Source organism: Megalops cyprinoides, chromosome 11 (genome assembly GCF_013368585.1).
Source record: "Megalops cyprinoides isolate fMegCyp1 chromosome 11, fMegCyp1.pri, whole genome shotgun sequence".
NCBI lineage: Eukaryota > Metazoa > Chordata > Actinopteri > Elopiformes > Megalopidae > Megalops > Megalops cyprinoides.
In genome coordinates this window covers 21,072,349-21,089,159 of record NC_050593.1, presented here as the reverse complement: position 1 = coordinate 21,089,159, position 16,811 = coordinate 21,072,349, and the positions used below count along the sequence as shown (strand labels likewise).

At 43.8% G+C, this 16,811-nt stretch overlaps 1 protein-coding gene across 2 annotated transcripts in view; it reads left to right on the top strand.

The window, feature by feature from the left end:
• LOC118786299 (E3 ubiquitin-protein ligase SH3RF3-like) overlaps window positions 1-16,811 on the top strand; it is a 119,803-nt gene that overhangs the window by 70,691 nt on the left and 32,301 nt on the right. For both annotated transcript variants that reach the window (XM_036541435.1, XM_036541434.1), the window contains exons 2-3: window positions 8,195-8,470; window positions 13,133-13,228. In XM_036541435.1, the coding sequence (XP_036397328.1) occupies window positions 8,195-8,470; window positions 13,133-13,228 (372 nt within the window). The remainder of the gene's footprint in view (window positions 1-8,194; window positions 8,471-13,132; window positions 13,229-16,811) is intronic.

Here is a 16,811-nt window from a genome sequence, read left to right as displayed (position 1 = left end):
ATCCTCAGCGCTGAAGTTTTCATTTGCCATTAGTAGGATAATGAGGAGTAATATACTTTTTCATATGGGAAGTATACAGAATACATGACAATGAATAAGTGTATTAATAAACCACCGAGCACATTGTCTGGGAACATTTGCTTTTTGTGGGAGCTTCCTGTGGAGAAATCCTCCATCATTTATTTATTCAGAATCACCTGACACCAGTTTGTCTTTGGAGGTTGTCTGAGAATCTCGATTTCTGTGATGGTGAAAAGATAGTGATCAAGGGAGTCAAAGTTAATATTATAATATATAAAATGAAATACATGAAATTGGTGACATGGATCAATAGCTGATACTGATGTACTGAAAAACATGTTTGTCGCAAAATGCCCATCATTTACTCGACAATCAGCTCTATTTCTGACATGCCCAGATTAAATTCTGGTGCCATCATAGTGAGGATAGAAGCGAGCTAACCTTATGAAGCCCACCATAATCCAGCCTTGGTGGAAGGGGCCCTAGGGAGCCGAATTGGCTGGGGAGTGTTTTCGGAACAACATGCTGTAAGGTAATGAATCTGGTGTTAGGGGGGAGAGGCGGAGCCTCTATAAGAACTCATCTCCCACAGAGGCCCTTGGAAGATGGGACAGACTGAGAGATGAGAGAGGGAACTAAACCAGAGACGAACAGATTGTCTCTTTATCTCCTGAGACAGGTGAGAAGAGGTGTGAGAGCGTGAGTGTGGCCCGGTGTGTATTCACACAGGCAGCAAATAACAGGGCCACTCACAGCATCTCTCCAGCACAGTGACCAGCTCTGGGAGATGTAAGGGAAATGGGCGCACTCTCACTCGTGAATTCTGTGGCTGGTTGTGGCACATTAATCTGAATGGTTATTTGGACAATGACGGTTGTCATCTTGACGTCTATTTCGAAAGTGGAATCGATGATGCAGAAACGCAACGGGAGGCTTATGCAAGTAGCGCGACTTCATGCAGTTTAGGAGGGCACTTTGTGCTTTGAGCTGACGTGCACAGTGAAGAGGCCCTTCACAAAGACGAAAGAGAAGGCAGAACAGTCAAGCAAGCAGTGAGTGTCAGTGAATCAGAAATGCGTCCACCCAGTAGACCAGCAACACTCCAAGGTGACACACATAACCATCCACCGCACTGGTACTTGGCACTCCCACAGTGGTGGAGGACTGCACACATTGCCCATCCTAAACCCTGAATTTAAAAGGTCCCTTGAGGAGGGCTATGACAAAATGAAACCCAGGGAAAGTGATTAGTTGGACATATGAAGCATAAACCAGTTTAGGGTCATAGATTTAAACTTTCCCTGGGTTTGTTGAAGTTTTCCTGAAAACCTCTAGTTCTCAGTTCCAGTTAAATGTACTGCTGAAGGGGTGTTAATCCTTCATGTGCTGATAACATTTCAGAGAACAGTACCAGGTGTAAGCCTTGAAATCCATAGGACCAGAGTGGAGAATTTACTCAGCCAACAAAATGCAAACCAGTGAAGCCACAGAACCAGCAAGTGTCTGTTTTTCTGCCCCCATATTTAAATTGTGAACAACTCTGGTTGGAAAATGTGCTGTGTCCTCTTCAGTATATTTAAAATGCGCTTGTAGCTGTTGAACATCCACTAGGTGATTTTTACCACCCAACACCATGGCTACACTAGTAAAGAAATGCAGAATGTAGACGGCTTGTGCATAAATTTTATAATGTATTTTGGATCTCATGTGTCCTCTCTAAAAAGGTTTTGGAGGTTACTAGAAATGGATGGATGGGTGGAATAATGGAAAGTATAAGCAAGAATTACAGACCTGCGCTGTATCAGAGAAGCATTAATCAGCCGCGGTGTTATCACTTCGAGTGCCTTATTAATTGATTCTGCGAGAGGTGTAGATAAGCCCGGCGGGGCGGCCGCTGTGGGCCACGCAGTTTGTAGCGCTGACAAGCTCAGATAACTTCTGTCTGCTCCACTGGGCTGAACAGGCCACGCATCTGAGGGAGAGTTCCTCCTGATGGAGAAGGCTTTCAAAGGGAATCACTTCCACAATTTTCATCTCTCCCCTTGTCGCTACACCTCCTCCCCCACACAGACTGGCACACTCAGATGCACACACATACACACACAAGCACGCACATACACGCTTGCATCACACCCGTATACACACGCCCCCACACTCACACACATACTTTACACTCACTGAGCTGTTCCCAAAAATGTTAATTACAGCCAGAAAATAAGCACTGAACATACACACATTAACACCAGCATGAGCAGGTTTTGGTTCTTGGTAATGATTGTTAACATACAGTCCCATTACATGTTACAGCCAAACCAATTATTGCTTTCACTGACATTTGTACAGTGCGACTTCATTGATGAATACATAATTGGTCTGTACTCAAGATTTATTTGTGTTGTGAGATGAGTGCTCTTGCTATCTCTAGGGAGAGTTATTTATTCTTGTGTGACCATCACTGGCATCTCTTTTTTCAGTATAAACACAGATTAAGGACAGTGGATATAGTGTTATTACACACAATTTATAAATTTCTGCCAAAGACCTGGAAATGGTTCCCTGTTGGGAGGGACCTAATGATTCATTGAATCAATGGAGGTTGGTTTTTTATTTTGGCGGTCCCACCATGGAAGCAGACAACTTCTCATGTATACCTTCAAGATGGCTCTGTGTGTGTGTACATGTGAGTATACCTGTGTGTGTGTGTGTGTGTGTGTGTGTGTGTGTGTGTGTGTCTGTATGTGGGTGCATTCTTTTTGTTGACCTTTGTATAGATGATACATTCAGGCAGCATCTGAGTTGACCGCCATTCAGCTCGGACGTAAAAGGTCTCAGAAGCAGGGTCAGCCTAGCATCTCATCAGCGCGGTTACTATGGTAATGAGATTACAGTAAAGGGCAAGCCATTTTTTGTTTTGCAAGGGCATTGATGGTGTTGTAGCAAACTATGTCAGGGGGAGAGAATATTCCCTGTCTTGGTATGTGGAGGCCAATGATAAATCTGAACAAACATGATGCAAAAAAGTATAACGCATAATGCAACTATTGCCCACGGAGCTAGGAATGTTGTATGAGTAAAAGGAGCAATCCATCATTGTACGCTCTCTCTGTGTCCTAGACTCGCTATAACCTTCTCACTCACACACTCCCTGACCCCGCCAAGCAGAATCCCCCCCCCACCCCTGCTTCCCTCTGTCTCTCCCTCTCTCACTCTCTCCAGAGGTGGCTCAATCACGTGACGGGGAGGCTGAGATTGTGTGTTGCCATGCAGTGGGGCCGTTCAGTGGGACTTCTGCTGTATTAATATTTGAGGATCTTTACAGAATCTGGATCTCTGAGATCAGCGGCGCTCATAAAACGGCAGCGCCGACGCTGGCAGACACAGTTTTATTGCCGCCGGGGCAGGAGGGGACAGCCGAGCGACCACAGCGCATTCAGATACAGTGCTGGTTATTGGATCTGCCCCACGTCCGCGCTCTGAAAAAAATAAAAAAACACAAACACAGTGCTGATTGGAGAGGGAATTGAATTGTTTATTAAACGCCCCTGTTTCATCATGTGTGTCCTGCACTTGTCAGCCAAGTGTTATTACACGCTAATGCTGAATGGGGAGGGAGATAATCCCACTGAGATTGGTTGTTGCTGGTGCTTTGCCAGTAGCTGGTATTACAGGAAGCACATATGGCCATGATAACATTCATCGAGCAGCATGTGTGTAATCGTTGTGCACCCAGGTATTTTGTATTGGGGAGAGTAATTGGACAGGTTCTTTAGCACAGAGGAAGGTAAGTTAGTGCTTGTAACGTTTCAATCATGAAAATGTTCTAGTTCCTTTTCAGTTGTACTATCATCATCTGCAGGACATAGCCACCTCAATGTATTTAACCTAAAGATTGATTCAGTTATGTATGTAATTGATTCAATTAATGTGTTTAGTTCAATTAAGTGTGTTTAGTATAATTAAGAGTTTAGAATGAATTAACACCAGACAGGAGTCCAGCCCTCGAGGCTCGGGTTTGCCTAGCTCTAGAGTGGGGTTCAGCACCTGCGAAACAAGCAAGATAAAATGGTGCTGCCCATCTGTTCTTAATATGATAAAGCTAGAGGTTAATGGCTAGTGATTCTGCAACCAAGAAGGTCTGAATTTTCAGGGTGAAGGTGCATAATGTTACAGAGAGACAGTTTCCGGTCATTACTATATTGTGTACATTTCCAGGAACAAAGGGAGTGAGATGAAGAAAAGTGAGATCATTAATCCCAGACTCAGTCTATTCACAGTGTGTGCTGTTCATAATGTTGAGCTATAAAATGTTGCATAGATTTTCACTTACACAGCATCATTTGGCACTCTATGGAATGAACTATGCAGTTGTGCATGGGCGTCAGTTTGTTTTGAAAAGTGCTGGGGACAACGACGGGTTCGACGTGTTCACACCTTTTCAAAGTGGTGAGGATGAAATGGGCCATGAAAAAAAGTGGTGGGGACATGTCCCCAGCGTAAACGGCGCCTATGCAGTTGTGAACTCAGACTTGCAGGTAATACATTGCTGCTAAATTGAACCTTGGTCTTAAGTAAGGCATTGATTATAAATGGTATTGGCCCAAGATATGAATCAGGTCAGCACTCTTAAAGAAGGCTCCCCTTTGTTGCTCATTTTCAGCCTCTGTCAATTGTGTAAGGGGGCAATACAATATTGTCATGTAGTTAATGTCTAAGGAATAGTTTCAGGATTTCAATGACAGATACACGTGTCTTTACAGAGTACAGTTCTAATGGCCTTTTAAATGCTGTCTACATTCAAGCTCTGTCATTTCCACCACTGTGGTGTCTAACTGTGTTATCTGTGGCCTTTGAATTGGCAAACGGTCGTTTTGATGACCAATAGTGCAACAGTGATGCTTATTGCTCGGTTGAGCGATTACAGTTCACACGCTTACAGCCCACTCTAACAGAGTATGTGTGCACCGTTTTGTTGAGTGAGCGGCAGGCAGCATCTAACTTGTGTTCTAACCGTTCATTTTCTGTGGTGGAAACCAGCCAGTGTGTAGCGCAGGGCTACAATGCCATGCCACCACGAGTCACACAAAGCACTGTTTCTTTTCACGTCTATTTGTGAATGCCTGCCTGGGGAGTGTCCACCCCAGGGAGGGTATTACCTAGCTCAACATGCATTATCAACGCCCCCCCCCCCCCCCCCCCCCCCCCACCCCAAACATACACACAGGTAAGCCCCCCAGAGCAAAACCGGCACCTGCTCCTCTGAAGCAGTGCTAATGGAACCCCCCAAACAAATATGTTGCACATTAGAGTACTGTGATGCGTGTGTAATGAGCCGATAGATGGGTGTGCGCTGCTTTCCCTCTCTGATAATCTGTCATCCTGGGTGCAGCGTTTTTTCTCATTCTCTCTCTCTCTCTCACATGCACTCTCTCGCTCCCTCTCCCTACCCTATTTCTCACAGCTTTTTCATCCCCTCTCTTCTTTCTCTGAGCAGATTTTTCCCCCTCTTTTACCTCTCACCTTTCCACCACTACCCCCTGCATCTCCCTATCTGTGAACTCTCGCTCCCTCACATTTTTTTCCTCTCTGCCATCATAAATAGGTAATGAGGACTCATACGCTCCGTGTCCTTCTTTTTCGCCTTCCATTTTTTATGAGCTACAAACAGCCTGTGGCTCAGGCGTTCCGGCAGAAAGATAGAGGTGAGGGAGGGGTGAGAAACGGGATCTTCCTCCTGCCAAAGGCTCATCGTCCTCGTACCTAAATCCAGGCCACACCTCCTCAGCGATTTTACTGTACGAGAAAGGCGCGTCTGATACGCATGAATATTTCACCACTGTTCATCACTTCACGGCGTTCCCCTGTTTCCTTTGCACATATCTCATTTGTCTAGTTGTAAGACAAATACAGCTGGGATAAAATACTCTCGTGAGCTAATATGCACACAGCGCTGCGCTTGTCGCAGTGCGTGTTGCCCTTGTGGGCCTCATCTGGCGGCGCTGAAGTTTTCCTCTGGCATCTCCCATCGATGGACCAGTCCTTGTTGAAGATGTTGCAGGGGTACCTTTCAGTGTGCTTATCAGGGGGCACATAGTGTATTAGCTTATGAGTGCTTTGTTTCTGCTATCATATGGGACGCTAAACACACTGATGAATAAGTGCCTTTTTCCTTCTTTTGGAATGGTGCGCTGGCTCCTTGGGTGGTCTGTGATCTTCTGCTTCCTCTCCTGTGTTGAGAGGCATACACAGATGCATGCTGACAGGCTTCCACACACACACACACACACACACACACACACACACACACACACACACACACAAACAACACGTGCATACTCATGCACGCAGATGCACCACACAAACAAACACACACACACACACTCACACACACAAACACACTCACAGATACACATACACAAACTGTAACATAGCATTGTGGTAATTTGTGGCCATTCCTATTTGTTGCAGGGTATACATAAGCAGTATTTACGCTACAACACAGTACATTAGTGTATGCAAAAAGTGCTTGAAAAGGGTTGTTGAAATGAGGAGGGGAGTGTGTATGTGTGTTTGTGTGTGTGTGTGTGTGTGTGTGTGTGTGTGTGTGTGTGTGTGTGTGTATGTGTGTTTGTGTGATGGCATGTTTTGTGTGTTTGTAGATAAAAGGCTGCAGGTGTGTGAATGGCAGCGCCACATAGGGAACTGTGAGACAGATCTCCATGGATACCAGAGAGCTCCCTCATGGGCGCTCTGTCCACAGCGATCTGTACTCTGACTGTGCTGTCCTCGCAAGGGTTGTGTGTTCCCTTGCAGTGGGCACGTGGAGCTATTGTGTGTCAAAGTGTACAGCCTTTACCAGCCGCTGTTAATGCACACGTAGCCCGGGGTGTTAAATGCATTTGTAAGCTTGAGCTGTCACATTAACATATATTCTATCTGCAATTCCAGCATAATTAGCGTGTGTGTGTGTGTGTGCGTGCGCACGCGTGTGTGTGTGCAGGCACGCGGCCGATCATGTGCACCTGCATTTGTTAACTGTGTAGGGCCCTCGACGTAACCATCCTACTGTTAGTACTGAGAAGCCCAAGAGAAACAGAAGGAGCTAATGATCAATAACACTCAGAGCAGGAAAAGAATGCGCTTTATCACTGCAGTGCCTCTTGCCTTGATAATTCACAGTCCAGAGGCTCAAGACAGTGGAAGGCACAGTCCCTCAAAAGTGTGTGAGAAGGATTTTATTCTTTCATTTTTTAATTCCTGTTCTACTCTGTCCTGCTTTGATTTTGTGGCTTTTGGTGTGAAAGAGAAAAAAAATACAGAAATGCAAAATTTGGCAGAGTAGGTTTTCACTCCGTGCTTCTCAGAACATTTTTACTGGCTTGCTTCCATTCTGTCTCTGGAGGATGTGCTCATGAATAGAGATTTCTGCCTGTGGTTTGTGTTGCTGGCCTCCCAGCAGTGTGGGTGTTCTCTCTGGGGTCCTATGCTAAAACAGAGTGACTGAGGACCTTGAGAACTCTGCAGCTCCGGGCACATGGTCATTAAACACATATAAATGTGCCTGAGTGTTCTACATGATTAGAATCTGTTACACACGTAGGGTATGAATTATCCCCAGATTCAGATCAGTTTCAGTCAGAAATCTCCATATACCATCAACTATACAGAATGCAAGTATTAATCGAGGCTGTATGCTTGATGCCTTTTAAGAAGAATGCTTGGCTGAAGTCATTTCATCTGTGGATGGTTTATACTCTGTGTGTATAATATATTCTGATCACCCATTTAGGATGAAGGAAACTAGCATACTGAGCTGTTAAGCTTGAGTTCATCATCATCAGCCTCATTAATAGCATTTATATATGTGTTAGTAATTATAACGTAATTTTAATTACCCCTTGGTGAGTCAAACTAAATCTTATGAAGAGGAACGATGATGTACAACTAGACAGATTGTATGGTCTGCCCAAGGGGAGTCACATATGCTGAATTAGAGTGATGTCATATTCTGTTGTTTCAGTTTCAGAGTATAACAGAAAAAAAATCCTCACAGGAATTCTGCACAACACACTTTCAGGCCTAGCTGAAGGAGAATGTAGTACTTGTGAACCTGTGCTCATGGTTGTAAATGGTGGTGCTTGAAGTTTTGTTTTTTCTCCCCCCACTTTCTTTCCAGAATGTTCCACAGCTACCCTGCGGGAAAGCTCTTTACAGCTATGAAGGCAAGGAGCCAGGAGACCTCAAGTTCAACAAGGGTGACATCATCATTCTACGCCGCAAGGTGGATGAAAACTGGTACCACGGCGAGCTGAATGGCAGCCATGGCTTCCTCCCGGCCAGCTACATCCAGTGCATCAAGCCCTTGTCCCAGACCCCGCCCCAGGGCAAGGCGCTGTACGACTTTGAGGTCAAGGACAAGGACCAAGACAAGGACTGCTTGACTTTCACAAAGGTAATCAGTGATACTAGTTTGCTGAGTCTGGGTTCTGCCAAGGTCATGAGTTCTGACACTTAAAAATGGACATCTTTTTTTTTTACATGAATCAATAATATGGATGTTGGTGTAGTCATTCACAGTCTCTCACTCTCGCTCTCAGATGGATGCAGACAGTCTGTCTGACACCCTCTCGGTCCCCCTATCTCTTTCTTTCTTTGTCTCTTTCCCTCTCTCTTTCTCACTCTCTGTCTCCTTTCTTTTCCATGCCCTCAGAGTTGTGGGTACAGACATTTCTCTCATACTCTGATGGAGACACAGGACTTTGCCTCCCTGATCCAGCTCTAAATCTCTCCCTCCCCCTCTCCCTCTCTCCCTCCCATTTTTTGCATAAAATGTTAATATTAAAATAATGATCTGCTTCAAGAGACTGTCGCAGTTGGCATTCTTTGAATAGAGCATTTGCATTCAATACTTGCGTTCAGTTGTTGTGATTTTTGTTTACCTTGCCATCCAGTTTTTAATTAAATGGAAACTGTAATGTTCATTATCACAATGCAAAAACACAGCATGGACCTGTAGACTGAAAATATCAACACTTGCTTTTCTCCGTGTATTCAAATATCTATTACTTATATAAGCAGATAGTAGAAGCTATACATACATATTCAAATTGTGGATGGTGTAAATCAGCATCTCCGTCATAAGGTGCCACATATGACTGAAAACCTTGTAGTGCAATGTAACATTATGCACACAGAGTGTTGCTCAGTTTTGCATTTCATAAATTGGAGTGAAGTAAGAATTCAGCACCTGCATGTTTGATTAATATTTTATTAACATCAGTTTTGAAATTGCTGAATTATGCACAGCTACCTTGGATCATTAATTAATTAGCCACACCATACCATTATTGGGATGTGCAGTTCAAATAATTGGTATTTGAATATTCTGTGGTTCCTAAGAGTAATCAAATCATTGAACGCTGCATTTTTCTGCATGCACTTTAAGGAAATATCTGTTGTAGTGATTCGTTGTCTCATTATTTTATGCAAGTTTCTTCTTCAGGGCTCTTCTTCATGAATATTGATGAAAAGAACACATCTGAATTTTTAAATTAACAATAATTTCAGTATTGATCCAGGCAATAGATTAGTGATCTGATGGTCTTATATTCAAATAATCAAAAATGTATTCTCCATCCTATTCTGTAATACATAGAGTTAATGTAATATGAGTCACCATCACCTTTTTTCAAGGTATACCTGACAGTGGAAGGGATATCTTAGCTATATGAACTGTGATACTCTGTTAATACAATAATGCAAAACTGCCCTGTTAGACTTGATTCAAAGTGAAGCTGAAGTGTACCACCATTCTTGTACAAAACCTTTAAGTTACCTTATCCACCAGGTATTTTCTGACTAGGAGATGGGTTAACTAGGCAGCATCTCTTTAGGGAGCCATCTCAAAATATTTAGCCTTTTTCTCTTGTTTTCTCTCATTTTCAGCCATGATTTTTGGGCCAAATTGACCGAAATAATGTCTCTTCTTAAATCCATTCTTCAGTTTTAATTGAAGTATGTTTAGAAGTTTGAAGTTTGAAGACATAATTTTGCATGCATATAGCAAACAAATTCTAATTTAATTCAGCCCTTCCCAATGATCTGCTAAGAGGTGTATCGATTTGCCCGGTAGTAACATGGAGCAAACAGTTCATATTGGATGGCATTTCAATAACTTTGGTTGTGTAAGAGTACTACAGCATTCTGATTTGAATTTGCCCAGTTTTTCAGCTCTGCCTGCTCCCAGCTGTGGCTGAAAGTATAGTTATCTGCTTTAGATATTTTCATCTAAGCAGATGTATGTGTTCACAGTAATAACAGTTCAAAGATAATCTCTTACAGTCCTCAACCAACAATCAGCAAGACCCGTGCCAGGTCGGTATTTGTCACGGCATCACACTTGATTTTCATTTTCAGCCATTTTTTCCAGTGTGAGAAGGATCAGGCCCAGAGATGAGAGGGTAATTATGCACCGCAGTCTTGCGGACAAAGCCCGAACAGTGTCTTTTCATCTCCTTTCAAATCAGTCCCGAGTATGACAGTGATATCCAGAGTGCATTAAGCATTCAGTGAGCCAATTCCCAGGTAGCCGGAGCGGCGGTATAATGTGTGTAATTATGTCAAGACGGAGCCTGGCGATGAAGCAATCGTTTTCGCCGGCGTGGAAGATGTCAGCTCCCCGCCTGTTACGGCCCTCGCGTGCTGCGTCTCTTGTGGGCGGGGAAAAGGCATACATTAGAGCGGTCAGTTGTGAATCTCTGCCATAAACATGGAATTTGTATTCCTGGCGTTTTTGTCTCAGCTTCAAAGCATCTCGTTTGCTTTCGGAGTTTATCTGACGCTTGTTGGGACTGTTGGAATCACTTGCTCTTGCGCGTCGTTGGGTGCGATGCCAGCAGTCCGAGGCTCCTGGTTCTCTTGTTCACACCTCAAAGGAAATGGTGGCAGGGCAGAAATAGGCTGTTTTTACACAGAGCAGCAGGCCCGGACCAAAGAAGTAGCAGTATACATGAAGCACGGTCAGGAGAGACCTACTGTCCACAGAGGGCCAGTGCACAGTCCGAGCACTGTCTGGCCTTGGCTCAGACCTTTTCAGCCACGGTCTTCTTCAGAAGCACTCATCCCTTACTTGTAAAGGTTAGAGGCATCTCAGAACGTTGGCTCTTAATACAATAATTACGAATACGAAAACTGCTCCTACTACTAATAATAATAATTATATAAAAGTGTTATTATTATTGTTATTATTATTATGCAGAGCAGTTGCATTTGCTTTATATGTCACTTAAACCAATCAAATGACTCTCTCAGCTGATCCTCAGGTGAACTCTTTATGCCTGTTACATTTGATCTGCGAGTAATGTGGGCAAATCCCTGACTCAGACTATGTAAGAAAGTATTCTATGAAGGCAAGGCTTGCACACAATTATTTATACTCATGTATTTGGTTACATCACCGTGGTAAAGGTACACAGTCCACTCAACAAGATTTATGGCAGGGGATTTGAGCCTGCACAATAGGCCTCTCTCACAGTGCTGAAATGTGACCCGGCGGAGCTTTGCTGGCCGGCCTTGGCGCTCCTTAGCTCCTTTGTCCCACGCGGGAGGTGAAATCGATCCGATTCGAGCTCCCTTTCAGAAGAGGGCCAGCCCAATTGCTCCGCTCTGCCTTACCAGTCCTCCTGGGAAGGGCCAGGGATTACCTTCATTATCATTATTCCTACGCAGTTAGACCAGGGGAAAGATGAGAGGGCCGATTCATGATTTATAAAAAAATGCTCTGTTATTGTGTCTGGTGTGCAGACACCTCCTTCCCCCTATTGCATCAGACCTCAAACAAAAGCTACTGCCATTTCTGTTCACATCTTTGCGATTTCTCAAACGGAGGAGGGACCCCGTTCCCTCCTCCCTCCATGGGGCCGGTGCCCATGTAATGAATTTAGCAGGGAGCCGGCCCTCTGCCAGCCCATAATCCGCACTGAGGGAGAGGGGGTCCTTGTGCGGCAGATGGGTCAATTACAGAGATCCCAGCTCTCCCCAGGCGTGTCATTAACAGAACGCCCGGTCCGACCGCAGGGAAGGCCAGAGGACGAGGATCTCTCCCAGATTCATCCTGACGCCAGCCTGTCAGAACTGCTTATGCTGCAGACCGCGTCAGGCTCCGTCTCAATTCCTTTCACAGGGTACCTGAGATAGATGAGCCATCACCAGTTGACCTCACTGTATCTTACTGTACAGTATATAATGTGAATGTGTAGTTGGAGCTTGAAGCTAATTAGAGGTTTTTTGTGAAAGACAAGCAAAACTCTCGGCCCTGGATTCAGTCTGCTGTTAAACTGCACCGGCTTCCTGTTTCCTCATCACGCGGATGCTAGTTCTTGAACAGAAAAATAGTATTGGATCAACTCCTATCCCTCTCGCATAGACCTGTAGGAACTGTGCCAGCCCTGAAGAAACGGGCACACAGTCCATGGTCAAAGAATCACATTCCTACCACACCTCTGCTATCTCTTGCCTGGGTTATGGACTTGTAAAAAACGGGACTTGGGAAAAAATGTCCAAGGAATGCACCCGTAAACAATGAATGTCCCAATAACTTTAAAAGATATTGCTGTTTAGAGGTGAAGGTTGGGCTAAGGTAAAGGATTGACCTGACTGCAGTGTCAAAGAAACAACAACCATTGAGTGATTCTTGCTCATAATCCTTCAAAAAATGTAATTAACCTTCCTTGCTGTTCCATTCAATTAATAGGAAGCAAATTACCAGAAATACTTGCTACTGAATTTATTGCCATTTTATGGCAGTCAATAAAGGAATGTCACAGCCGTAAACTCATTTCAAGCCTCTTGTGAACACATTGAAGTGGAAATGAGAGCCCCCCCCTAAGTAATAGATCAGCTATAATATACTGCAGTGTAGCTCACCAAACAACTGCATTGGAGTGGAATTTCCACAGATTTAATTTGGACTGTCAGCTCATACTGTATAAATTCATTTCAGTCTTTGATCAAATGACTTGACTTCCGAATCCAAAGAACCAAAAATGTTCATTTTCCTTATATTAGCAATTGACTAAACCCATAATTTTACCGTCTTGCATGTTATGTTTTGCAGGATGAAATTCTGACTGTGATTCGAAGAGTGGACGACAACTGGGCAGAGGGCATGCTGGGAGATAAAATTGGAATTTTCCCGATTTTATATGTGGAGGTAAGAGGCCCTGCCTTTGTGTCTGTGTTTAATAATGAAGCCAACTTTGTTCATGAATTCCACAGCTGGATTCTGAAAGGACGCCCAATACAGCTTGTTGTCGTGGAAAAAGATTCCAACAAAGGAGATCCTGACAGCGTTGTCCTATTCTCATGCTTTATCCCATGAGACCACAAATGTCAGGGCCCATTTTGCATACAGACACCACACACTCTACAACCAGCCCTACAGATGGAGCATAACTAGCAGTTCACATTGATTAGTGTACTTGCTGTGTAGTGTGAGTACAGATTGGTAAGTACACACAGTATACATAATCGTGGCATGATTCATGGATGTGCTCACCAATTAAGTAGCTATTGCAAAAAAATATATTGGGAAGAGGTTTGAGAGGAGAGTTTGGATAGACATGGGGACTGGGGCATTGCTGAAATAGGGATGCTGTAGTATATTGTGCAGGTTTGGGAGAAATATTTGTTCCGGAGCCAGGTCTTATCCCTTAAGCTGGTGCATTTTGCATTATGGCAAAATGGAACAACTGCTGGGCAAAGGGAAAACAGAGAGGACTCTCTTTTTTGTGTTGTATAAAATTGTCTTCGTTGGATGCTGGCTGTCCAGTGCTGCCCATAGGTTATGGTTATGTGTCTGTAGCCCAGGTGAGATTTTGCCTGTTGTCAATATATGGTTGCTTGAGCTGTACAGCTGAAAAAGTAATGTGTAAAGTAGCGTAGAGTAGTAGCCTAGAGTAATCTTTCTCCAAAATGAGTAAGATTTTGAAGACTTGAAGATATTTTTGAACTGGGACCTAAGAGAATAGAATTAGAAATTCATTTTTGGTCATTTCAACAGACACTCAGCCCTGTGAGAATTATATTGGGAATTTGGAAGTTTTGTGTAATATGCTTTGTTACCAGTTTAGCAAATTTAATATCAGAGGCCTGTCACAAAATTGTATTTAAAGATGTCGGTTGATGTCGTTGCTTGATGTGATGTTTTACTGACTTTACCAAGTCACTAGATTTTCAACCGTTTTCCAATTTGCATTTATCAGAAACAATCTCTCTTTCTCTCAGGATCTGTATATAGAAGGCTGTTGATGCTTATTTCACTTGCCTTATGCCTTAGTACAGCTCCTAAATTCAAAGAAAGTGTCAAGCAAAGTTGGGATGCAGCCTGTATTTTGGATATTTACTGTGTATTTGATTGCTGTTTTTCACTGGCAAGCCTGAAGGAGATGCTGTGCATTTTTCGAGTGGGCTTATATAACCCGGCCCTAAGGATAGCATCATTAGTGTGTTTATGAAATGGAGAGAAAAAATGAATGCGGTTGACCAAGTGACACACATAATTAATATGGATTATGCCTGGCAAATTACAGTTGATCATACCGACCACAATGCAGTGGGGTCAGAGCTGATAATGTTCGGCTTTAATTACACATCACACTAGGCAGAGCAGGGAGTAGCTGTAATTCAACGGCAAGGAAGACGTGCTTTTGTCAGCAAAGTGCAGAAGGAGAAAGAAGTGCGGATAGTCAGGGATGCGAACAAATGGGGTGGAGGGGGCTATTAGTGGGAGAAACCTATAATTATTGCTCTTCCATTAGTCTTTGACATACAGCAGGTTATTAGAGGGGGGTGTGGAGCTCATGGGAGGGTGGGGGTCATGGCTGTGCGGAGTTCAGAGGTGGCATGCGGCTGTAATGGATGACTCCCAGAGGTGCGCTAATGGATGGGTGTGGCAAATCCCGGGATGCAGGGGGTGGGGCGAGTCCCAGATGCAGTTCAGTGGGAGGTGGGGGGAGGGGCTCACATGTTGTTGTAATGAATCAGAGCTAATTAGAAGTCTCTGGCCTGTCAGTCATAGTCTTTCTAGGATATGCAATTATTCCTTGGCTTATTTGGAAGGAGGGTTAATGGTTTGGAAGAGGATATCAGAGTGGAGAGGGATGGATTAATTAACTCCCTGCTAGTATTCTCCACCTTCTGGGTGCTTGCTGTGCATATTGTAGTTTTATACATTAGTATTCTATTTAGTATTCAGATTTGTTAAGTTCAAGCAAGTTTTTTCAAGTCTTGAAGAATATGCAGTGAGTCACCTTTCCTCAGTGAAATACTGTTTACTTAAGTCCCCTACAGATGGTTTCCGGAGAGATCAGGCTAAGTTGTTTTGTAGGTATTCATGTAATTCTAAATTGTTATATTCTTAAAACCTTTTTTCATCTGAAAACAATTACTGTTCAGAAACATCTCACTATTCAGAAAAATCTCAGACACATGGAAAGAAAAAACTGAATCATTTTCTTTTTCCTTTGTGCCTTTTTCCCCTCTTCTTTTCAGTGTTTACTTTAAGGGGGCATTTTAGCCCAATTAGACAGGTGTCTAAATGGGAGAGGAAGACTGACTGACTCACAGAAACTGCATACCCGGCGCCTCGTGACTGAGAGATCTCATTGAGATTCCGGCGGCAAGGCTCAGCGCCTCGTCGTTAACTTTCTCGCCATGTTTAATCCCTTCATAGAGCCCCGAAGCATATTGTCAAGCCAGGGCCGGGAAGTGCGGGGCAGATGGGGCGGCTGTTCCTTTCTCATGTGCCATCTTCATGGCTCCGGGGATAATGGCACCATGGGACGGCATCTTGGGCCCACCTGCAGGACCCATGCCGCAGTGCCCAGCCCTGCCTTTTCACACCGCATTTGTCAGCACGTCGGCAGGAGTCGCAGTTCCACCCAGAGCCGATTCAGAGCACTGCACCAGGTGCTCCTCAAAGGAGGAAACAGACTCGTTGTAGCGGGGAGCAATCCTGTCCATATTAGGCAACCTTGTGACTCATGATTAGTTTGTGTTTGTTCCTTTGAGTCAGAGGATAATACTAATAATAACAACAAATTGAATAACATTGTCATGACTAATGAAATAAACACATGAAGAATTCTGTTATTGCCATCTTCCATTGACTGATTCTAAGAAATTGGTAAGCATCTCAAGTAGCAATTAATACCCTGAAGTGTGGCTCTGTGCTGAATCTGTAGTAGGGGGAGCAAAGTTTTGTATAATAAGGAATTCAGAGAGAGTTATTTTTTCAGAGAATACAGCAACATTGACTGAACTAAACTGGCGTCCTTCACCCGACAGATGTTAAATTTATCACACTTTCATTTGGACATGCCACAGTTGTCCTTAACTCCTAAAGATAAGGTGACCATAATACATGTTTCATCTGCCAAAAAGTCTCTGTGCTGTGAGCGATGGGGGTTCTGGAGGAGAAAGTGCAGGACATTCACTGCATGCTGCGGGAGTCTGAGCAACATGGCCACGAGTGAGCCTGGGGCTGCGTTGCTGCAGTTGGATTGGATTAAAAGCACATCGTGTACGGAGTGCAAGTGAGAAATTGCAAAGACAAAATAAAACATGGTGGCAAATTTTGTTCTGAGCGCTTGGCTATGCAATGGATGAAAGGCAAAGTCTGTACCAAGACAGATGCAAGCCTCTGAGATGGAAGTACCCTTGAGAATTGCGCAAAAAAAAAAAAAAAAAAATTCTATAAGCTTGCACATGGAACAAATTAAGGCCTTCATATGTAA